This window comes from Podarcis cretensis, assembly GCF_951804945.1.
Source record: "Podarcis cretensis genome assembly, chromosome: Z".
Lineage (NCBI taxonomy): Eukaryota > Metazoa > Chordata > Lepidosauria > Squamata > Lacertidae > Podarcis > Podarcis cretensis.
The window spans coordinates 47,274,557-47,299,444 of record NC_137184.1 but is presented as its reverse complement, the minus strand read 5'-3'; the positions used below and the strand labels follow the sequence as shown (position 1 = coordinate 47,299,444).

The window sequence follows — 24,888 nt, the reverse complement described above, 5'->3', positions numbered from 1 at the left end:
GGAGCATGAAAAATAGTTGTTTTCCTCATCCATATCCCCATTTTTCAAACATGATGATGAAGCAGTTGAAGAAGACTTCCAGCGCTTTGGGGCTGGACCTTTGATGCCTTGTCTGTCCTCCATGACAATTACGCAGCAGAAGATCATGCAGCTTTGCTCAATTTGGACAATACACACAGTCCACAGAATCCACCTTTTCTGGTGCAGGATTCTGATTTTTATTTTCTCAGTGGTAAATGATACTGAGCCTCACCCCACACTCTCCATTTTGGAGACCCACATTTCTGGAAGCCGTACAACCACCCCACATCCACAGTCATGCCCCACAGCTGCCTGCACTCATGGGAGAAGCAACAAGAAAAAGGAGGTTAGCAAATGGGGCAGGACTCTGCATGCCTCGTTTGCTGCCAAATCAGCTGGAATGGAACTGGCCCTACAAATGTCTATCAGAGAGGAAGTTATACCCATGTTCTTTAGAGATGAACTACCAGGTTCTTCCAAGGGAGAGGCAGAGGAGGTGGGGCAAAGGGGTTCTTGCTCACCTGGTGAAGTCCTCATCCCCAATCATATGGCGTGGCACAGGGGAGTAGCGGGCAGGCGCAACCTGGGGCGGAGCAGGGTAAGCTGGCTTGCTCTCCATTCCTCCAAGGTAGCCCAGGCCAGGGTTATGGCTTATGTGATTGTCAGCCAAGGCAGAGAAAGCTAAGGAGACACAAAGAAAAGGCATCAATGAGGTAGAACCAAGGGCTGTGGTAGGACTGAGGTGGGGGTGGGGACCCTTGTTTAGAGCAATGGCCCTGGGCCCTAGGTGGGGAGCCTTCTGAGGCCCACATGGCAGTGGTGGACCAGAAGGGAAAAGTGGGCAGAATGACCTTTGTGCAGTAGGTTACATGGCAGTCACCAGAAAAGTGAAAGGCTTCCATGCACTCATATCTCTATTGCCATCCAGGCAAGGAAGAGACATTCCTCCAACTCTACAATCCTATGATTCTGTATTTCTACAGTTCATGGGTAAGTTCCAGGCAGGCAAAGACATTCAAGCTGGCTGCTGAGCAGATCTGGTGAGAGGTACGTCCTGAAGAGCAGTTGTGTGGCTTAGCTAGAATCCCACAGTCCAGATGGAGAGGTCTAGATGTTCTCCGCCTCTAGGCTAAGAGATACTCCAGAGAGCACCCCATCTTTCTCCCCCTCGCTCAGTGCCCCAGGACTCTAAATTCCCTTTGGTGCCTGTGAGGTCAAGAGTGGGATGAAATCTGCCCACCCACCCACCTTATTCCTTGCCTTCTCCTCTTGGGTCTGTGGGGGGGGGGGAACGACCAGTAACTCAGCGCCTGACATGTTGTCTGGTGCAATAACTGACCCAATACATTTTGGTAGCTGAGGCTGGATCTGTTGCCCCCGTGGCTCCTGCTGCTCAAGATGACTGTTTCAACTTGCCTCATGGGTGGGCTGGTCCTGTCCAGCACCTCCTCTAAGGACAGAGGTTTGCTGATAGGAGGAGGGGCCAGAGACAGGAGGGGCCTTACTGGAAGTGTCTGACAGCACAGAAGCAAAACCTGCCCCTGTGTCACAGACTAGTTGCACACAGAGGAATGGTGGGAGGCACCAGTTGAGGAACCTCCAAAGGAAGAAGGCTCAGGTAGGACAAGGATGAGTGGTCAGAGAGAGAAGAGGGAGAAGACTGGGAAGAGGGGATGTCAGTAGCTGAAGAGGTAACAGGGCTTAGTGAGCTGGGAGAGTGTGGCAGAAGCAGGCAGAAGCAGAGGCTGGAGGGGAGGAGGGCCAAGAGGCAGAGATGAGTCAGGCTGGTGAAGAAGCCAGGGTGTCTCCCCCTCCTGCTGTGACTAGCTCCCCTCCCACCTGGTCTCCCAGAACCCAAAGAGGTATGAAGAGGGTGGAGCAAAGAGAGACAAGGCATTGCGAGTCTCCGATTGCTTGGGAAGGGGGAGACGTAGGCAGCTGTGGGAAAGCGGGGCAAGACCTACCAAGAAGAGTTGCTGTGCTCATTAGGCCTGAGCAGATCTTGTTTCTAATAAAGAGTTCACTTACTCTGTGTGATTTATTGCTGACTTGCTCCTGACACTTTGACATCCCGCTGGGACTCTCCATGAGAACTGATCCCACACTTTCTGGTTCCACAACCACTACCTCCTTCTCCTCCAGCTCCGGGGCTTCCTGATGCCCTGACAGAACCTGTCCCAACCCACTGGGACCATGCACAGGACCACCAGTTCCCAGCTCCCCCCCCACTCTTCTTTCTGATCCAAACACCCACTCCAGAACACCTCCACAGGGCTCATGACATCCTACATGCAAAATAGCTTCTCTTCCACTGAGCTCTGACTCCCACCCCAGGAGCAGGAGGCAGGGGAGGGCAGGTACGTACTGCTGGCGTAGTCAGGTGGCGCATACATGTCGTTGAGGTGGGAGCTGCCTGGCTTGGCCACCTTCAGGTATACCATGTCCGAAGTGTTCTTCAGTGCAGCCACGGCCTCCTCATGTCGGACGTCTTGCAGGTTGGTGTTGTTCACCTGGAGAGAGTGGGTATGGCAGGGGCAGGAGAGAGAAAACAGCCAGAGGCTTGTCTGTGTTGCAGATCTGACAGACTGAGCCAACTGAGATGGGCCAATGAGAAGAACCTTGCTAAATCAGATGCATCCACTCCTGTACCCTGCTGCCCACAGTGCCCAACTGCAGTAGTGTCTGATACTGAGATAGACTGCCTCTGAGCATGGGTGCTCCATCCCTATCATGGCCAATGACAAACATAACAAAATGACTCCAGTATCCTACTTCCCATGGGCATAGCCAGGGTTTATGTTGTGGGGGATAGGCTTTATGTTGGGCGAGGGCAGAACTGAGTTATCTGTGATGCAATTGGTCAGTTGGTTAAGTGTTTTTATTTATTTACTTGACTAGGAGGGGCACCTGCCCCCCCCCAGGCTATGCCCATGCTGCTTCCTGCAGCCAGCAATTGGATGGGCCTGAAGGGCCGCAGGCCTCCCCAGTTTTACATTCCCCGTTAGGCAGAGATAGACTGGCTCTGAGCATGAGTGTTCCATTGTCAGTGAAAAGCCTAATCAGAGGCCTGCCGGGATCAGACCATCTAGCTGCCTTCCCACAGTAAACGAACGGATGCTTCTAAGAAGCCATGCCAAGCCGCAAAATGTTTTGGGGTGGCCACACAATTGGCAGGCACTGCCCAGCACCCAGCTCCCTTGCACCGAGAGTTGACGCCATCCATGCTGTCACCCATCCCAACACTTCGAAGAAAACAAGTCGGGTGCTCACTGCTAGCAGTCGGTCGCCAATCTGCAGCCGCCCATCTTTCTGAGCCGCACCACCTTCTATGATCTTGGTGATGTAAATGCTGTTGTCTCCAGGGATGTGCTGGTTCCCGAGACCCCCGGCGATGCTGAAGCCCAACCCTGGGGAGAAGGAGGTGGGGTTAGGGAGCTCTGCGATGGCTGCGCTGGGGTGTGGAGAGATCTGCCTGCCATGGGCCACGTAAGAACGTTAGGAGAGCCTGGATGCTGGCTTAGCAAGGGGCCCATCAAGTCCAGGATCCTGTTCTCACAGTGGGAACCCAGATGCCTGTGGGGAGCACGAAAGCAGGATCTGGGTGCAGCAGCAATCTCTCCTCTTGCAGGTTCCAGCAACTGGTATTCAGAAGCATTAACACCTCCAACTCTGGAGGAAGAGCACAGTCACCCTGGCTAGTAGCCATTGATAGCTTGATGCTCCATTAATTTGTTTAATCCATTTTTATAGTCTGGTATGTAATCTGGTATAAAATCTCTGGGGTGTTGTTTTTTTCCTCCCAGACTACTGCCCCTAGGCCCATCATACCTCCCCAGTTTTTTCACATTTCTATCCTTTCCTTAAAAAAAATAAAAAAGACTAGTAAGCAATAGGTGGGCGAGAGAGCAAAAAAGTGAGTTTCTGGGTCACTGAATTCTAGACTCTTAGAGGAGCAGGTTGCAGGCATTGGGTTGGAGGGTTTGCTGAGGAGGAGCAAGGGACAGGGGTGTTGAGACCTGTGTCCCTGGCCCCTCCTCTCCGGTGGGCTCTGTCACCTACTAAAAGCCACAGAACCCTGCTACACCAAAAGGAAGTTTGCCAATATCCAACCCTAAGGAGCTGAGTCAGGGCCATGACCTTCTGGAGGCCCAAGAAATGGTCTGTGCCTCTGTTGACAGCCTGCTGGAGACCTCCTTCTCAGCAGCAGAATCTGGTTCTTGATTGCACAGGTAAGATGGAACCTGCCCCTGGACTGCTGCTCCTTCACACAGAAGGAGCACCAACTTCCGCACGATCCCTGCCAGTGTCTTTGAGCAATCTCTAGTTTTTCCCTGGACCAGCCTCACTCTCTGAGTATAAGGAGGTTGCCTTATACTGAGTCAGGCCCTCTTGTACAGCACTGTCTCTACATCAACCAGCAGCAGGCAGGCAGGGAGTCTCTCCCCAGTCCTGCCTGGCGATGTTGGGGATTGAACCTGGGACCTTCTGAACAGACCATGGACTCCAGCAGTGAGCCATGGGCCTTTCCACAGGAAGCTGCCTTACACTGGGTTGGACCATGGGTCCCTCTTGCCTGGTATTGTCACTATGCTACCTGGCAGGATCTCACCAGGGTTTGAGCCAGGAAATGTCTCCCAACCCTACTTGGGCTTGAGATCAAGACCTTGTGTATGCAAAGCTGATGCTTCACTACTGAGCCAAGGCCAATCCCTTCAACCTCAGCAGCTCTTGCTCCAACCACCCCACTTTGCCCTGGTCAACTGGGACAAACCCACCTGGGTGTTTGGATCCACCCAGCACTGACCCCTGCTTGGCTCCTGGCCGCAGCCCAACTTCGCGACAGGGGCCTAGAGACCACTGGCCTCCAGGTTTATCCACCAGCCGGGAAGCAACAGCCCCAGATCCATGCTAGCACATGACTGCCAGCAGGGCCCACACCCAGGGCAGTCACCTTTGGGTCCTTTCATCAGGTTGACCTCCATGATGGTCTCTGGTGGGGGCTGCCTTCTCCGCACCAGGAGCCTCACCACAGGCCCCGCTTCCTTCAGGGCCTCCACGGCCTTGCTGTGCACGACCTCGGAAACATCGACCTCGTTCACTCTCAGGACACAGTCGTTCACCCTGCGCCACAGGGGCAGAACAGCCAAAGAGGAGATGGTGAGGGAGGGGAGAACTCCGGAGGGCTAGCATAAGTATGTATATAAATATTTTAAAGAAAACGGCCCTCAATCGCTCCTTAGTGGTTCCCCAGCAGAATGCCCTAAGATGGGCAGGTGCAGGGCCCAAGGTGAGCAACCACCCCAAACCCTCCACCCTTACCTCCTGCTGTGTCCTCATTGTACTTTGTAAAATTCAATCAATTTTCTGGGGGAAATTCTGTTTTTAAAATTGGTGTGGTTGGGGTGGAAAACATGGCAATATGGAAAAGCTGGATGGGAGCATGGGCATTGACTTTGGGCCAACTGATAGATGAAAAAATCAAACGTTATATTTATGGTGCATTAAGAGAAAATATCATCTGCCAGTTGTGGCCCAATGGCAATACCTGCAGTTGTAACTCCTTTTAATAACTCTTGTTTGGTTTGGCAGCCTTCTCAGCTTAAGAGAACCCTGAAATATTGGAGCAATGGGATAATTCATTTGAAGCTAAAAAGCCAGGATTACTTTTTATGGATATTTATTATGAATAAATAAATTCCGATATGCAGAGTTTTAAAAAAGACTAGAATAAAGAATTCAGATGTTTACTATGAACCCGAAAATGGGAAATTGTTTTAGCTTTGGGAGCAGATGTATTGATTATATTAAGACTTATGTAGCAGAAAATATTATTTGGAATTTATTGGACTCCCTTATGCCTGTAGAAGAAAGGGCTATCTAATGTGGGCCTTTGCTGGAGATGTAATATGGATAATGATTATTGAAAACAAAGTTTTTACAATGCCACATACTTACTAAGTTTTAGGAAAGAGTGCTGGACTGTATAAATAAGATGCTATGGAAAAATTTAAGACTTTCAGAAGTGAATATTATTTTGAACTATATACCTACTGTATGGAAAGTGACAATGGGACACCAAAAATGGGCTCTACATGCCCTAATGGTTGCTAAGAGACTAATACTGATGATCTGGAAGAATAGAAATATGATTCCCCTTAATCAATGACTTGACAACATGACAATATTAGAAACATATGAATGGACCGCTTATAGACACAGACTTTCTTTGCATAAATATAATATCTGGAATGACTTTACACTGAATATATGTGGTTATTAATAAAATTTGTATTTGAATAATAATAATAATAATAATAATAATAATAATAATAATAATACTATAAACATTTGTATATTAATGTATGGAAATGTAATTGAGTATTTTTCTTTTATTTTCATTCATGTTTTCCTTTCCTTTCTTTCTTTTCATCACTTTTTTATAAGTGAAATTCTAATAAAATATCAGAAGAAAGAAAGAAAAAGAATCTCAAAGTGGTTAAATCAACATGTTAAAATGGGGCCCATGGGCACTTTTGGACTTTTGAGCAGCTGCAGTGGGTGCCACCCCACTTCTGATCACTTCTCTTCGGCTTGCCTAGATGAGGACCATCTCTGAGAAAGAGAAAGGGCATGCATGGAAACGCTTCCTTTTTCCAAGGGATCTGGGCAAAAATCAGATCCAGTAGAATTAACTTGAACCTTGAAAAGTACATAGAGCTGAAAGAGGAAGTTGGGAAGAGCGTCACCCTTCCAAATTCCTCCTTCAGCTGTATGTGCTTCTCAAGAGAGAAAAAGGCAGCCATCCTCACTACCTCATGACCAAGGATGAGGTGAGTGAGGAGGCTCAGAGGTTTCATGGGCACCAGAGGAAGGCCTCATGGGCGCCCTTGAGCCCACAGGTGCCATGTTGGCAACTTTGTGTTAAGCGTACACTGAAACAAAACATGCATATACAAAAAACACAATCTAAAAATAGTCTGAGTGGTACGACCGTGCATTAACAGTCAGGAAATGGCTGAATGAATAGCTGTGAGTATCTACAGAGAGTCTAAAACACACTTTTTAATTTGTTTTGTTTTTACGGCACACACGCACACACAGTTCATCAACAAACATCTCATTTTAGGTTCCTTATCTGTACCTGCTTCCCTCCCCCCCCCCCACAAGGCTCAGGATCCACCCTATGGCAGGACACTCACCCCAGACGCCCATCCATGGCAGCTGCTCCACCTGGAATGATCTTGGTTATGAAAATGCCAGGGTCATCAGGGATGTGTGGATTATCAATCCCTCCAGCAATGCTAAATCCAAGGCCAGAATTTCCCTGACAAGTGTTAAAAAAAAAGAAGGAATAAATAAATGGTATGACTCATAGAGTTGGAAGGGACCCTGAGAATCATCTAGTTCAACTGCTTGCAATGCGGGGATCCAACCTGAAACTTGGGTGTTATCAGCACCATGCTCTAACCAACTGAGCTACCCAGGCTGAGCTTATATGCTAACGATAATTAGAACAATACAGCAATTCAAGGGCACTGAAGGTTTATTCAGTAGAAAGTAACCATGGACATGAATGTAAAACTTGAAGTCTGCCAGGTATCCTGATGTGGAAAATGAAAAAATCTCCTAGCCTCTGTTGAAAAGCACAGTCCTACCACATATAGCTGGGTTAGTTCTCAATACCATAAGCTCTGGTTTCCAAAACCACAACAGTGGAAAGAGGAAAGAGGGAACACGCATGTTAGATCCCCTTGCCCAGCCCTCCCCAATGTGGTGTTGTCCAAATGTTTTGAGCTACAACTTCAATCAACCACAGTCAGCCATCCAATCTGATGGGAATTGCAGTCCAAAACATCTGGAGAGCACCAGGTTGGGGAAAGGCTGCCTTTTTCTCTCTGTGATCCCCATGCTTGTACCTACAGAGCCAGGATGCATGTGCCTGCATGGGAGGACTAACAAAGCCCAATACAGTCCAGAGACAAGTAGTGCTAGCCCTGGCACCACATCCATGGCAAGGGTCCACTGGCTCTCACTCACCCTTTCCAGGACAATCTCTTCATACTTGAACATCCCGTCACTGCCATTCACCTGAGGAAACAAATAGGAAAAGTTTAACAAACAGATGCTGAAATATGAGATGCCCCAAATCAGTATTGGCGTTCCACTCACCCTTGCAGACACGCCTGTTTGCAGAAGCATTTCCCTAGACTTGAACTTCCTGACCTAATTTTTTTAATTGCCTTTTTAATTGTTGTGCTTTTTAATAGCCTTTTTTACTGCAAGTTTTAATTATGGATGTTTTTGATATATTTTTATGGAATTGTTTTTTTGTGATCTTTAATTATGTGTGGATAGCTTATAATTGATTTTATACTTGTAAACCATATAGAAGCTGTCTTGGCATGTAAGTAGTATCTGGGATTATTATTGTGATTAGACACAATTTCTGGGACACAGGATTTTCTGGCACAAGCCTCCCTGCCTTCACAAATATACAGTGGTACCTTGGTTTACGAACTTAATCTGTTCCGGAAGTCTGTTCTTAAACCAAAGCATTCTTAAACCAAGGCATGCTTTCCCATACATAGCAGTGGGGGACTCAATTTACACTCAACAGGAAGCAAAACATGTTCTGCTTCGAAGGCAAAGTTCACAAACCAAAACACCTACTTTCGAGTTTGCAGCGTTCTTAATCCAAGTTGTTCATAAACTAAGCTGTCATTAAACCAAGGTACCACTGTATGTCCTAATTGTAAGGGCTCATCCACACCTACCTTTTGCCTAACACTTTCTAGACACGGGTCTATGCTTTGAAGTGCTGCATCTGAGCACTCCCCCCCCCCACATTACTTTCCCCAGGAAAAAAAACCATTTAACACTGAATCAGAATAAACAACAATTCAGATTTTCCACAGATTTGTTTATTTGCTCTGATTCAGTGGTAAAGAGCAGGTGCACCGGAGCAAAGCTCCGGGGTGAAAAAACACAAAAAACAAAATCCTGGTGCTCAGACACACTTGTATTTTAAAGTGGAACTCTGGGTGAGCCCTTAATATATCACATCAGAGGCAGGCCAAGCACAGCAAGGAGGGGGAGAGATCTGAAGAATATCCTAACAGCCTCAGCAAGAAGCTAAGAAGTGGATGGGACATATTCAAATGCACTGGAAGCTAAGGGAGAAAAACAAAAGAGATATTTATTAATCCAACACATTAGAAAAGACAGCACATCTAAATGTTTTGTTTTGATTTATCTGAATTTCCCTAAAGAAGGGCCATTAGGGTTGAAACAAGTTGGATTATTAAATCCCTCCTTTGACAACCCCATTCCAATTCACTCCCACTTCAAGTTCCTTTTTGGGGTTCCTATTTTGTTGCATCATTACATCCTCAAACGACTACTGATTGTGGTGACTAAATGGCCATGAAAAGTCCAATTCTGAATTTTGCAGGCTCTGCACAAATATACCTCCCCTGCCAGGGAGAGGAGCATGATGCAGCTTCTGCATTAAACAAAAATTCTGCACATAACCACAACTTGCACCGCTTATTCTGCTTTCTAGATCAGCAGAGAAGGGCCGGGACAGATGGGATGGGGAGGATAGAGACCAGGGACCAGCGGAAGCAGGTGGGGGAAAGCAGCAATTTTGAAAGGCACTGAAATGCAGAGTGTACCTGGGAGAAATTAGATTCAGTTCACGTTTAAAGGCAAACCTTACAAATTTGTACTTTTTGGGAAAAAATATGCATCCTGAAACACAGGCATCCACTTTCCCAAATTTTGAAGCGCAGTTCTCTAGCCAAGTAAGGTGCACCCAAAAATGTATACACTGGGCCAAAGCGTGCATAAAAATGAATATATTAGTGAAGATAATGTACAAAAATGCATTATGTCAGAGGAAACCGCTATACAGAAAAATGTGTACATTAGGCAAAACTACATACATAAAATGTGTTAATAAAATGTGTACATACATAAAATGTGTTAATAATTTCCTTTAAAAATGTTTCTAAAATGATGTGGAATGCGGAGAACTGAACTCAAGATTGGAAAAATGAGAATGAGAGAAACTAAAATGCCCATCCCTAATCTCACTCACCAAAACCAGAGAAAAAGCTGGGAGTTCTATGTCCCAAAGGCAACAGATTTCTGTGGCCAGCAAACAAAATATTCTAGAATTTCCAGGTGGAATTTGTCAGGAATGCCCAGTCCCGTTTTTATTTTCTTTTAACACATGCATAACACAGATTCTTGACACACTCCATATCTAGAAGTGATATGGGAGGACACACCCAAGAATGCTAAGCTCTCCATGCCTTGGAGTTGTGAGACAGGATTTGTGCAATGAGCTGTGCCCTAGCCACGGGGAAGGGGGGACCAGCCTGGTTTTTGCCCCGAGTGCAGCCTGTGTGGGTGTGGGTGTAGGCAAATGTGTCTTGGGTGTGTGTGCCAAAGTGGGTGAAATAAAGCCTAATTTCACCTTCGGCAATGAGCCCCACACCACTATTGGCAAGAAAGAGAAACTTCCTCCCCTTCACAGGACATTGTAGGACCTTGTGGACAAGGCACAAACCGCACAAGAAAAGAAGCAGACTTACAGAGAGGGCAGGCTCCAGGGTTTCTGTGTTCACAATAATGGGTGAGGGGCTGGCCTGAAAGAGAGACAAAAAGAAAAAGCCACGGTTGTTCATTTAAATTCCCATGATAAGAAGACAGGAAGCACTGCCTTATATTGAGCCCGGCTGCAGGTCCATCTAGCCCACGGTTGTCTGCACTGGCAGGCAGCAGCTCTTTAGTGTTTCAGGGAGGGTTCTCTCCCAGCCAAACCAGGAATTGCCAGGGATTGAATATGAGAACTTTTGAAGGCAGGTGATCCACCACTAAGCTACATCCCTTCAAGCAAATTGACCCAGGCCCTCCCTTCCCAGAATGGCTCCCTGCAACCACTCAATCTGCCCCCACCAGAAAAGCCACATTCCCATCTACAGTTCTCCCCAGGAAACAAATTCCCCCAGCTTCTCTATTGTGCAACAGCAGGAAATCAATCCACCTTTCTTTCCCAGTCCAGCAATTACCCTGCCTCTTAGGAACCAACCGAAAGCTTTCCGGATATGGATTATACGGAACCGCCTTACCCCAGGTTCTTCAACCGAGGGCCTTCAGATATTTGTCTGACTACAACTCCCATCATCCCCAACCAGCTTGGCCATTTTGGACTACCACACCCATCAGTCATGTGGGCTGGGGATGATGGGAATTGTAGTCCAAAAAGCTGGAGGGCACCAGGTTGAGGAAGGCAAGTTTACTCTGACTGCTAGTTCTCCAGCCCCAGGCAGTGATTCTTGTTGGACTTGTTACCAAAGGTCCTTGTAACCCAGAGCAGGGCTGCAAACATGCCCCTGTTCTACGGAACAGCGTTCCTGAGTCAAGGTGCCCATCACCAGCATTTCCCAGAAACAACTGAATATATTTTTGTTCCAACAAGCCGCCTTGGCTGGATGAAAAGATCTCTGCTCTGTGTTGTTTTTTAACTGCTTTTTATGCTGCTTTTTACTGCATTTTGTACATTGTCTTAAGACATGGGGTGTGAAAGGCAATCAATTATTGCATCAATCGTAATAATGATAACTGCAACAAGCACTGCTGGTGCAGGTAGCTGGTGCAGGTAGCCTTTCACATAAAATGCATATGCTGAGCCAATTTACCCTCCTCCCCTTCTAAAGCAAATGTAAGGTATCTCCTGGAAAAGAGACAGAGTTGAATCCTGTACTGTAGGGTAATATTTTTGCAGCAACAACAACAAAATTAAAAAATGATTTGGCATTTATTTCTGAATTTCTAGCCCTGCTACCCAGTCATTCCAAGCAACTGTAATTTTTTTTTTAAAAAAAAAAAAAGCTCAAAGAGCAATTTAAAAGCACATTTAAACATGCATTATTGAAATACTAAACGTATATAATAAATAGGACATGAGCCAGTTTTTAATAGTAACTCTAAAAAACGAAAAGAAACTTTCCAGCTCTCCACACCTGGTGGATCAAAAAGCTGGCAAAAAATAAAACATGTTCATGGTCTTCTTAAAACCACAGGCAGTTGAGTACAATGCAAGTCTGACCTCCACCCGCCCGCCCGCCCACCAAAACCCCCTTGGGATTGTAAACCCCTGTTCACAAAATCTCTGCCCCAACCCAGGGCTACATCTCTCTTCTGATTAAGCAGTTGGGAGCTGTTCAGCACAAGAACCTGCTGAAGGTAAGTGAGGAGGAGGGAGGCTTGCTCAGTGGTTAAGAGTATACACTTTGAAGGCAGAAGATCAAGCCTCCAGGATCAGCTGGGAAGTGATGAAGAAGACCTTTCTCTAACTGTGAGAGTGACTGCCTGTCAAAGCCATTATTATTATTATTATTATTATTATTATTATTACTATTACTATTATTATTAACAACCTGCCTTTCACCATAAAGTGGATGGGTTACAATAATTACATGTTACACATTATTAAAAACACTTCACAATATTAAAATATTGTAGAAACACCTTACAACCACAAAGAAAGGGAGGTCCTAAAGATATACATCTCAAAAGCCAGGGCAAATAGGTGAGCATTCAGCACCCACTCAAGATGCCTAGCGGAGGTGCCAAGCGCATTGGAGATCCTCATCTTAGGGGCTGCTGCAGGACATTCCCTCTCCCCCCCCCCAAGATTATGAGAGAAGTGGAACAACTAAGAGGGGGCTGCCCAAATGGTATATGCATAAAAATGGAAAGAAAAAGCAGTTTCAACGAAAGACGATCAACAATTAAAACTGATGGAATACACAGAGATGGCAAAACTTACCAGAAGAATAAGAGATCAAGATGAGAGACTTTTTTTTAGCAGAATGGGGGGAAATTGTTGAATATATGAAGACAAATGGTAAACAATTTTAGAACGTTAGCAGGATTGACATAAACACGAGCAGTAAGAAATAACGTAAATTTGTAAGTAGGTTTGAATTGGTTATGCAGTAAGATTATGATATAAAGTAAGGGATTGCAGGGGGGGAGTCGAAGAAAATGCAGGTTGCGTTTGTTTCGATTTAATTTTTGTTGTTGAAATGTTGTAAAATGCAAAAATGGAAAAATATTTTTGAAAAGGAACAATTAAGAGAGACGCCTCTACTTGCATTAGTACCTAATAGGGTATTAAGGAAGGAGATGTGGTTTCTATTGTCTGCACCTTGAATTGGGCTCCATATAAAGCAGCTTCGTGGGGCAAGAGCATTCCCGAGAACAAAATAAGCTGCCCCTGATTTTGGCATGATCGACATTGCCAAAAGCCAGGGCAATGGAGTTTTAACATGCACAGAAGGGGAGTGGGTGGAAGAGGCCGAAGGCACCTCCAGAGAACACGGCCAGGATGTACGCATGCCTGCTGGGTGTGTGTGAGAGTAACATGGCCACTGCCATTCAGATGGCAAGAGGCTGGCTGATGAATGCTGCCCTGGATTCTTCCAGCTATCGGAAAAGATTTTCCCTGCCCAAGGGGGAACAGGTTGGTCCCCGAGGACTGAGCCGCGTGCTGCTGAAAGGCCTTGTCACATCCCTTCCATCCAGGCCACTGCCTCCCATTCTTGTTGCTCATTCAATCTCCCTGAGATGCTCAAGGCAGCACTCAGGACCCCGAAGAGCTCCCCATCCCAGCCTGGTTTCCAGCCGAATGGGCAGATTGTCCCTGGTGAAGAAGTTGCAGACCGGGGAAAGCTTCTAGGGGATTCTGAGCTCACATAAAAAATGTGGAGGGATGCTTCAGAGGGCAACGGGCCATGAGAGAAGGGGCAAGAAAAACACAATAGGGGAAGGATAAGCAGAGGAATCAGGAAGGGGAAGCAGTAAGCAATGTGGCCAAGCCATCCGTCCCCAGCATCTCTGAACAGTTGGCCTGTGTTGGGCTGGTGAATTGGAAGCTGGCCACTGAGAGACCATTAAGCATATAGGGGGACACTGGTCTGATGGCACAGAGGGAGGACCTTAGTTTATTTCTTTAATTGACACATTGCATAACCACCTTTCTTTCTCAAAGAAACTTCAAGGGCCATTGCTTTGTGGCGGAACCCTTGCTTGGAATGCAGAAGGTCACAGGTTCAATCCCCACCATTTCCAGATTTAAGATGACAATGGCAATAATATCAGTTGCGGATGGACAAATAAGCTGACCTGCCATAAGGTAGCTTCTTATGTTTCCCAGGTGGCAAATGTAAAAAAAGGAAAGAAAAAAAAAAACAGGAACAGAAAGAAACCTGGAACCAGATATAACAAGAAGAGAAGTGGGTATCCAGCATTAAAACTAGAGTTAGGATAAGACCAGATTTTTAAAAGATCCAGATGCCTTAAAAAGCATCAGAGTACATGCTAGGCAAGTCTCCCTGGGAGAACTTTCCAAAGATATGGTGCCATAACCAAAAAGGCTCTGTCAAGTCACCACCCACCTAAGTTATTTATTTACTATATTTGTATACTGACTTTCCTGATTTCATGTATGAATTGCAGCAACTCAAAACACTTTTAAAACACAATAAAGTCATCTGTAAAGCAATTGCATACATTCTTGGAGGACACAAGATTATTTAGATCAATTCCAATCTGGGTTCAGAACTAAGTCCACCTTGGTTGCCTTGATGGATGACCTTTGCAGAGAGCGGGACATGGGAGTGTGACCTTGTTCCTGCTTCTTGATCTCTCAGCGGCATTTGATACCATCAACCATGTTATTCTCCTGGACCAGTTCCAGGGAATGAGAACTTGGGGGCACCGTACTACAGCGATTCCAATCATACAGCGTTGGGAGAGTGCCTTTCTGCCCCCTGGTGGCTATGCTATGGGGTGCCACAGGAGGCTATCTTAACTCCAGTGCTATTTAATATCTGTTGTGAGCAATCATTAGGGGCTTGGGGGAAATGCAGGTGGCATTCAGCTCTATTTCTCCATAACAACTGAATCAGGATGGGCCATGCAGCCTGGATACAATGGGGAAATGGATGAAGAAAAACAAACTGAGCTTGGATCCTGGCAAGGTGGAGGCACTGTGGGATGAGTAGCTCCTCTGTCTGAGAAACTGGCCAGTTATCCACCCTGGATGAGGTTGCTCTGCCCCTGAAAGAACAGGCTCGTAGTTTGGGGCACTTCTGGATCCAGCTCAGTCACTGGGGGCTCAGGTAGCATCAATGGCTAGTACAGTCATACCTCGGGTTAAAGACGCTTCAGGTTGAGCGTTTTCAGGTTGTGTTCCACGGCAACCTGGAAGTAACAGAACTTCCAGTAGCAGAAGCGGCAAATTGCAACCCGCAAACGCGCAGATGTGGGTCGCATTCTGCTCAGGATGCGAATGGGGCTCTGGAACGGATCGCGTTCGCATCCAGAGGTACCACTGCACTGCCTTTTACCAACTACAGCTGGTTTGGCAGCCACGAACATACCTACAACGGAATAGCCTTGCCACAGTACTTCATGCATTAGTTACCTCAAGACTAGATTACTGCAATGCATTCTACATGGGGCTTCCCTCATGCTTGATCCAGAAGCTGGAGTTAGTGCAGAATGCTGCAGCATGATTGCTGACAGAAGTCAGGCCTTGTCACCTGTGCTCAGAGATCTGCACTGGTTGCCGTTTTGCTACTGGGCCAAGTTCAAGGTGTTACTGTTAGTCTTTTAAGTCCTTAACAACTTGGGACCAATTTACCTACAAGATCGCCTTGACTCACACATACCCACTCAATGGTTTCAGTCAGCGGAGTTGCCACTACTTCAAGCACTACATAAAGTCCATTCTGCATCTGCAGGAACTCAATTGTTTGGTGTGGCAGCACCTACACACTGGAACTCCCCCCCTCTTGAGACCAAGCAGGTGTCTTCACTGTATTCTTTCCTTCTTCCTGGGGAAAACCAAGTTTAGTCAAGCCTACCCAGAAAAGCTGGTGTGAATTTTAATCTGTTTTAGTATTTTAAACTTGTATGTTTCAAGGTTGTTGTTGTTTCGTTTGCATATAATTTTTATGAAGCAAATGCATACGTACGTACATAAAATCAGTTCAATAGCGCATCTAAAAACCATTATACTCCCACCCACACCCACCCACAGAGTTAAAAGAGTGACCCATATAAAAACAATTTCAAATCCAAGACAGATACTAATTGAGGTAACTGCCACAATAGCAAGCACCACTTGGAAGACTTGTTGAAAGGGGGACATCTTAAACAGACTTTGAAAAGGCAATGGAAGCAGTTCCAAAATGTGGATGAAGTTACATGAAAAGCCCAATTCATATACTGCAAGGAATGGACCTCCTGATAAGCTGGTATCTGCAGGACACCGTCTCCTGCAGAGCACAGTGATAAAGGTATGAGACCATTTTTTGGGTTGTCAAACAATGAATGGTGCAAAGTCACCTGTGAGCTTCATGGTTCATGGAGGGGATTGGAACCCAGGCCACCCTGGTCCAAGTCCAACACTCTAACCACTGCCTCACACTGGCTCCCTTCAGAAGGTGGGGAGAGGGGAGATATATATGAGAAAGGTGACAGAACAAAGGCGGAGGGTCTGTTTATATATCAGTAAGATGCACCAGACTGGTTCTCTGCTGTCACCTGACGTCCAAAGCCAGGAGGCAGAAACAGAAACACGGTTCCAGCCCCAGTTGCACAAAGAAGAGTTGTGTCACACCAACAGCAGACTGGGGGAGTTGAGCAAAGGTATGGGGGGGGGGGAGCTAAGGAATGATCAAAGGTGAATCTGGCAGGACAGCAGCAGAGGGCAGAAGCTCTTGGAGAAAATGCATCTCTCCACAGCTTTTTGCCACAATAGTGGAAGAAGCAGAAGCTTCATGCTGAGAAGCAATTGTAGCCCTGACTGCCAAATGCTGGCAGCCAGGAAGAGAAGAAGGCCATCACCTCCTTACCCTGCTGGGGAGCTGTAGGACACTGGACAGATGGACGCCTGGCCTGATCCAGCAAGTCTGCTCTTTAAGATCCTGTCACGGTTCCACACTGTTTTCTTCTCTCTCTCTCTCTCTCTCTCTCTCTCTGTGTGTGTGTGTGTGTGGAGAAAAGTAAAGGCAGCAGCTCTACTATCCTAAGCTTGCTTACTTGGAAGCACATCTCTCTGGGATTCAGTAGGGTTTACTATTGACAGGATTAGGCTAGAAAGTGGCCATGAATATCCTTAGTGTAATAGGAAAAGATGGCTGGGTCTGTATCAAGGCCAGTTTTAACAAAAGGGGATGGAGCCATGAAAACATGGATCTGCAAATGACACTAAACCTGGGAAAATGCTGGGGGCAGGGTGGGGAACACTATCTAAACGAAAGGATAGGATTAAGGTTTTGGAATGACCCTTCGCAGCCTGGGGCACTTGAGGCAAAGCAGCATAGGGGGCAGGTGCCTAAGACCCAGGGGCAAAATGCGGCCCCTCATATCTCTTTATTGGATGCTTGGAACTCTCCTCAGACCACACCCTTCACAGGTCCTGGTTTGCACCCAGAGCATTTTCTATTGGCAAGAATGTGGCCTCCATCTCTGATATTGCTTTGAGATGCAAGACTAATGCGCAAAGGTGAAATAAGTATTCATTGCTCCTCCCACTTTTGATTCCTCCCTCCCTACTACAGACAAATGGCCCTCAGAAGATTGCCAAGGAGGAAATGCAGCCCTCGGGATGAAAAATGTCCCCCCACCCCTGATGTAGCACGTATAATAGAATCATAGAATTGTAGAGTTGGAAGGGACCATAAGGATCATCTAGTCCAACCCCCTGCAATGCAGACCCTCCAAGTGTCCCTATTTTCCAGGGACAGTCCTGGATCTACAGAAGCCGGCCCAGTTTCTGATTTGATCCCAGAATGTCCCGCTTTTCCTTAGGACGTCCCTAAGGAGAGATGTTGGAGGGTATGGAGTTATCGGACCCCCAAGCCATCTGAAAGCAGCCCTGTATAAGGAAGTTTTTTAATGTTTAATGTTTAATGTTTAATGTTTTCTTATGTTTTTAAATATGTTGGAAGCTGCCCAGAGTGGCTGGGACAACCCAGTGAGATGGGTGGGGTATAAATATTATTGTTATTGTTGTTATGGAATAGGACGTCCTTATTTTCAATAGAAAAATATTGGAGGGTATTGCAGTGCAGGAATCTTTTGCCCAATGTGGGGCTCAAACCCACAACCCTGAGATTAAGAGCCTCATGTTCGACCAACTAAACCATCCCAGCTAGGCATCATACAGCTCCCTGAGAAGGCTGCCAAGTGTACAAAATGGTACAGCAAAGATAGAGCACCTGGTGAGCTCCAGATGTTGCTGGACTCCAAACTCCCATCAGCCCCCAGCCCTCACAGCCAATGGTCAGGGGTGATGGGAGTTGTAGTCCAACGACTGGAGGACCACAGGTTCCCCACTCCTGTAATACAGTGAAATTCATTATGGGTGGAGATTTACATGTTGGGGGGCGGGAATACCCACAGAGGATACAATTAACCGAGGAAGATTCTTACCATGCCTGAGAAGCATGTGATGATTTCATAAGTAGAAATACAGCCCTACTGATAGCATTTAAAAGCAAACCTCATGAAGTGAGTCATGAACGGGAAGCCACTGTGGTGTGTCATTTTGCTCAGGGTTGTATGCCGCCTTGGGTATTTTACAGACGGGTGGAGTACAAATGCCAAACCAAACAACTAAAATTTGTCATCAGAGAGACTCAGGTTCGAACTCCCACTCAGCCACAAAGCTACTGCATGATCTTGGGCCAGTCACACACTCTCAGATTAGCCTACCTAACAGGGTTGTTGTAAGAATAAAATGGGGGCAGAGGAGAAACCATATATACCACAGGTGGAGAGCCAATTGCCCTCCATATATTGCTGGACTCCACATGTATACACATGATACATTTAACACACATTTTCACAAAGACTACTGGGAACTGTAGTTTACCCTTCACAGAGCTACAATTCCCATAACCCTTAACAAATTACAGTTTTCCAGGGTGGGTGGGTAGCTGCACGCTTTAAATGCATGGTGTGTTTGCTGCCTAAAACTCCCATAATTCTTGACCAGTGGCCATGCTGGCTGGGCAATGATGGGAGAGTTGGCCCCACACCCCAGTACATACAGTCCTGAGTTTGTTGGAAGAAGAGTGGGATAAACATGAAAATGAAAAATAAATGGGCATTAGCGCAAGCAAGATTCAAGAAGACGCACGGCAGACTAATTGCTGGTTAGGGTGCTGAGGGTGGAGGGCACTGTGTTTTTACCAGTATATAGAGATACCGAAGAAGATTCTGAGAAAGGAAATTGTGCTGGGAACACATGACCTCCAAAAGCACTAAAAGGAATAAAAATGTATTATGCTGTGCTCTATGGCAGCTTTCAAAAACCATGCATGGAGGAAAAAGAACTACAGAGCCTCAGCAGAAAAATAAAAGAGAAAGCCAGGGTCAACTCCAAAGGGATATGTCAAATAACCAGCTGGTCTCTCGGGCTTTCCTAGAATGCTCCATTTACTGCTCTCACCCACGCCAAAGTGCCTAATTGTGCCACCTGGAGACCAAGGCATGTTTCTGGGAAAGCAAACACAGGAAGGAAGGTCAAGGAACACTCTGCCTGTGACCAATGCCTATTTAGGGTTCAGAAACATTTACCTAGTTCAAAATTCCAACATCGAAACAACCATCGATTATAAAGAAGTAGCTATAATGGCAGACACTCTCAGCGAAAAGCATTTTACCCAGAAAAACAGGACTATTGACCAGGAATTGTAGCAAAGATTGCAGAACAACCTACACAAATACATTATTTATCAGACTTCATCAAGACAGCACTTGTTGTGGGCTATGGGAGCTGCAGCCAAAAAGATCAGAGGGCAACAGATTGGCAAAGGCTGAGTTAACTAATGAGTTTGCACTGAGAAACACATGGTAAAGGTACCTGCCTAATATCAACAGGCAGGGAGTTCCAGAGAGAAGGATCAATCTTTGCTAGTGCAGAACAAACCTTGTGTGGTACTTGTATAGTGAGGTCTGTGGATGGAGATAGTTTTGGAAATTGAAGATCTGGGTTCAGTCCTGCCCCTGACATGATCAACTTCCCTTAGGTTACCAACTGTCACAAGAGGGTGCTGGTCAGTAATCACACAGTACAAAGATGGAGATAGCTCTTTATTAGCAAAAACATGATCTCCACAGACTTAGTTAATGAGCAGAGCAGCCCATTCCTGGTGATCTTCCTCTAGGAAAATCAGTTGCTGAGACTGAAAGTCCCTGCTTCCTAAATCCTTTCCAGCTGTCTAAATCCTCTCCTCTTCAGGGCTTTCCCTAAGCAATCAGAAATGGCACCTGTGTGCGTGAAGCCAACCTCTCCCGCCACTCTTTTCCTGTCTCTTCTGGTTCTGGAAAACAAGATGGAGCTCATCATCGTAGGAGAGGGAGACACCTGTGTCTCTTCACCAGCTTAACTCATCTCTGCTTCTTGGTCCCCCTCCTCTTCAGCCTCCACTTCTGCCTCTGATTCTGGACTTCTCTCTGGCACAGACTCTCCCTGCTCACTAAACCCTGTTACCTCTTCAGCTTCCAACACCTCATCTTCCCTGTCTTCTTCCTCTTACCACTTATTGTCTTCCCAACGCCACTCCCTGGGCTCTGAGCCTTCTTGCCTTTGTTGTTCCCCAGCTGGTTCCTCCCACTATTCCTCTGCATCCAACCAACCCATGACACCAACTCAAATAACAGCCTCAAGTCCCCCCTCAGCTGTTAAAAATCAACAATTTGCTATTGCTCTGCCTCTTGTGGATCTGGTGAATATTACAATTGCAACATAAACTTTTCTAGAACACACCACAAGTGTGATTTTTTAAAAAAACAAAAAAAAACCCCATATCTTTTCAAAGCCCCAACCCTGTCCAGGTATTCTGAAGCCTGATTCTTGAGGTTTTGAAGAGCTGTCAGTAAGAAGAGATCTGCCAGACCAAATGAACACTGTCCAGCAGGTGCCAATGGGAAGCTCACAAGCAGGACTGGAGTGCAGCAAAGTTCTTCCCAGATGTGATTCCTAGCAACTGGTGTTCACAGGCATACTGCCTCTGACAGTGGTGGCAGAAATAGCCATTGTGTTTAGTACCTAGATTCATAGAATCATAGAATCCTAGAGTTGGAAGAGACCACAAGGGCCATCGAGTCCAACCCCCTGCCAAGCAGGAAACACCATCAGAGCACTCCTGACATATGGTTGTCAAGCCTCTGCTTAAAGACCTCCAAAGAAGGAGACTCCACCACACTCCTTGGCAGCAAATTCCACTGTCAAACAGCTCTTACTGTCAGGAAGTTCTTCCTAATGTTTAGGTGGAATCTTCTTTCTTGTAGTTTGGAACCATTGCTCCGTGTCCGCTTCTCTGGAGCAGCAGAAAACAACCTTTCTCCCTCCTCTATGTGACATCCTTTTATATATTTGAACATGGCTATCATATCACCCCTTAACCTCCTCTTCTCCAGGCTAAACATGCCCAGCTCCCTTAGCCGTTCCTCATAAGGCATCGTTTCCAGGCCTTTGACCATTTTGGTTGCCTTCCTCTGGACACGTTCTAGTTTGTCAGTGTCCTTCTTGAACTGTGGTGCCCAGAACTGGACACAGTACTCCAGGTGAGGTCTGACCAGAGCAGAATACAGTGGCACTATTACTTCCCTTGATCTAGATGCAATACTCCTATTGATGCAGCCCAGAATTGCTAACCTGTGATAGCCTCCTCCTCCTCCTGCATGAATTTGTCTAATTCTCTTTTAAAGCTACCCAAACTGCTGGCCATCACTACCTCCTGCAAGATGCTCTCCAAGGATGGGGCGCCTATGGCCAACGGAGAGGAAGAGGAACCTGGGTGATATGAGCCATAGCAACACTGCCAGCGGGTTTTTGACAGTCCATGGAAGGGACTTGCCTCATTCCAAGGTGTGTCTGTTTCTAGAGCATTGGATCAAGAGATGGCCCAAGACGTTTTGCCGTCTGAAGCAAAAGGCAAGATACAGTCCTGCCCAAGGGTTCTGAAACAATTAATGTTGGAATGCTCTGGCCTGAAGTAATAAAAGCCGATCTTCAACTGACAGAGACTTTATTGACATCTGAGATATATATATATATATATATCTCGACCAGTTCTAGAAAAGCGAAAATCCTTCGAGTGTGGGATAAAGCAGACATAAAACAACAAAACTATGTACAATAGCTTTACTGAAATAATAGACCCTGTCAGTGCTATTTTCTAGAAAAACAGATGCCGGAGCTCACCATGATCTTTTCCCTTGTTCTCTTAGAATGGCAATGCCGCCTACCCGAGAGGTGCTGGAGCTGAGCTCCAGTGAGTTCCAGCTGGAAAAGAAGAAGTCCTGGACCCTCTTTATCCAATTCTGGCATAATAAGTGTCTCCTTATAATTAATTAGGCTCAGTTTAATTCCATACAAAATGTATTGTTCTGACCTGTTCTATCCCCTTCTGCTCCTCACCATTTATTTATTTTTTAATTACGTTTGGTTAATTAGTTTTTGGTTTTCTTTTATTATTCTATCAATGCTAACCTTAAAATCAGTGTGTGTGTGTGTGTGTGTGTGTGTGTGTGTGTGTGTGATAACTACAGCACCCTGTCTCATTCCACATACAGGATGCTTGCAGTTGAGCCTTTGTTCAGCAATGGTGATGATGGGGCAGCATCCTGCACTGTACCTGAAAGCAGCGTGTAAGCTTTGGGGAGGGGGTCTAGGGAAGGCCAATATGGCACAAACAGCTCTGTCCCCAAACACCTTGTGCCACCTCCCCAACATCTGCTGCTTGAGGCAGTTGCCTAATGGCTCTTTCAGGAGAGGGCAGCCGGAAGATAGCATCCCATTAGGAAATCAATTTTGGAGGCTTCCAGTCTGCTTTACGGAGGAAATGGCAACGCCTGGGGCTTCGTCCGAGTAAGATATGGCCAACACGTAGATGATTTGTTAGAAGAAGAAGAGAAAGGTTTGAAATTAAAAAGTTATGAAAACTTGAAAGATACTTTACAAAGTTGGTTGCATCACAGACAAATTAATGAGCAGTTTTAAGAAGATAACAAAAGAGGGTTTAGTTATACTATTTCAAACTTCCAAAAGGAAATTGTGGAGGGAAACAAAAAGTTATTGAAGAAAGCATATAATATTTTGCTATATGGAGAGACTTTAGATGAGATGGTAAAATTGGCACAAATAAAATGAGCTCAGGATGTTGGGCATAATACACAGTTGGAGGAACGGGAAAGATTATGGAAAACAAATTTAAAGTTTACATATTGTATATTATTAAGAGAAAATTATTTGAAAATGATATATAGATGGTATATCACACCGAAAAAATGTACAAAACAGGATCTAAGATATGTTGGAGATGCAAAAAGAAACATGGTACTTTTTTTTACTTTTTTTTTAATTAATTTTTTATTAAATTTTCTTTTACAAATTAGTCAACACCATGTTCTCAAATTTCCAATTTTTGGATTTCCACCAGCTCCTCCATCAATCATCCATATTTTATATTTGTTACGCATTTCCGTTATAATATATTGCCAGTTAATAATGTCCTTTCATCTTTCTTTCTTTTAACAATACCCTTTGACATCACAAAGCCTCTTTAAAACTGACTAGCGTTGTCTGTACATCACATATGTTTTTCAGATAATTCGTAAACTTTCCCCAGTCCTCGATGAACTTGTGATCCTTTTGGTATCTAATTTTCCCAATCATTTTATCCAATTCTGCATAGTCCATAAGTTTCATTCTCCACTCTTCCAGAGTCGGTAGTTCCTCTTGTTTCCATTTTTGGGCCATTAAAATTCTTGCCGCAGTTACTGCATATTGAAAAAGTTTGTAATCACTTCTATTAATCTCTCTTCCTGTTATTCCTAACAAAAAGGCTTCTGGTTTCTTTACAAATGTTTTTTAAACATCTTTTTCAACTCGTTATATATCATTTCCCAGAAACCCTTTACCTTCTTACATTCCCACCACATATGAAAGAATGATCCTTCTTTTTCTTTACATTTCCAGCACTTATTACATGTTTTAAACATTTTTGCTAACTTAACCGGTGTGATGTACCATCTATATACCATTTTCATAATATTTTCCTTTAACGCCGTACATGCAGTAAATTTCATATTTTCATTCCATACTTTTTCCCAATCCGCCAATTGTATATTATAACCAAAATCTTTGGCCCAATGTATCATAACCGACTTAATCTCTTCGTCCTTTGTTTGCCATTCCGGTAACATTTTATACATTTTTGACATTGTCTTAAAATCGTTATTTATTATCTCTGTTTGAAATTTCGACTCTTTTTCTATATATCCCCTCCCTTTGAAATCCTTTTTAAACATTTCATTTATCTGCAGATAATGCAACCAATCATATACATAATCTTTAACTTGTTCATATGGCTTCATTTTCCATTTCTCCCCCTCTTTAATTACCAAGTCTCCATAAGTAATCCAGTTCCCTCTCATATTTATTTTCTTTACGCTCATAACCTCTAATGGGGACAACCAGTGTGGGACTTTAGGCTCCAATATGTTTTTATACCTGTCCCATATTTCTATTAAAGAGCTCCTGAAAATATGATTCTCAAAACCTTTGTGACTTTTCTTCTTCTCCAGCCATAAATAGGCATGCCATCCAAATCTGTTATCGAAACCTTCAAGATCTAACAACTTATTGTTTTTTAATTTTATCCAATCCCTTAGCCAACAGAGACAAGACGCTTCATAATATAGTTTCAGGTCTGGCAGGGCAAAACCACCTCTTTCCTTCGCATCTGTTAGTAACTTAAATTGTATTCTTGG

The 24,888-nt window shown here is 45.1% G+C and overlaps 1 protein-coding gene across 8 annotated transcripts in view; it reads right to left on the bottom strand.

Moving 5' to 3' along the window:
- Positions 1–24,888, bottom strand: part of DLG3 (discs large MAGUK scaffold protein 3) — a 117,255-nt gene that overhangs the window by 50,131 nt on the left and 42,236 nt on the right. For 7 of the 8 annotated variants that reach the window (XM_079962704.1, XM_079962711.1, XM_079962707.1 and 4 more), the window contains 7 exons: positions 10,620–10,673; positions 8,059–8,109; positions 7,221–7,345; positions 4,973–5,142; positions 3,292–3,428; positions 2,387–2,531; positions 543–702 (listed from right to left, as the gene is read on the bottom strand). In XM_079962704.1, the coding sequence (XP_079818830.1) occupies positions 543–702; positions 2,387–2,531; positions 3,292–3,428; positions 4,973–5,142; positions 7,221–7,345; positions 8,059–8,109; positions 10,620–10,673 (842 nt within the window). Of the gene's footprint in view, positions 1–542; positions 703–2,386; positions 2,532–3,291; positions 3,429–4,972; positions 5,143–7,220; positions 7,346–8,058; positions 8,110–10,619; positions 10,674–24,888 lie in introns of those variants that run through there. The other variant, XM_079962712.1, reaches the window with a different exon arrangement.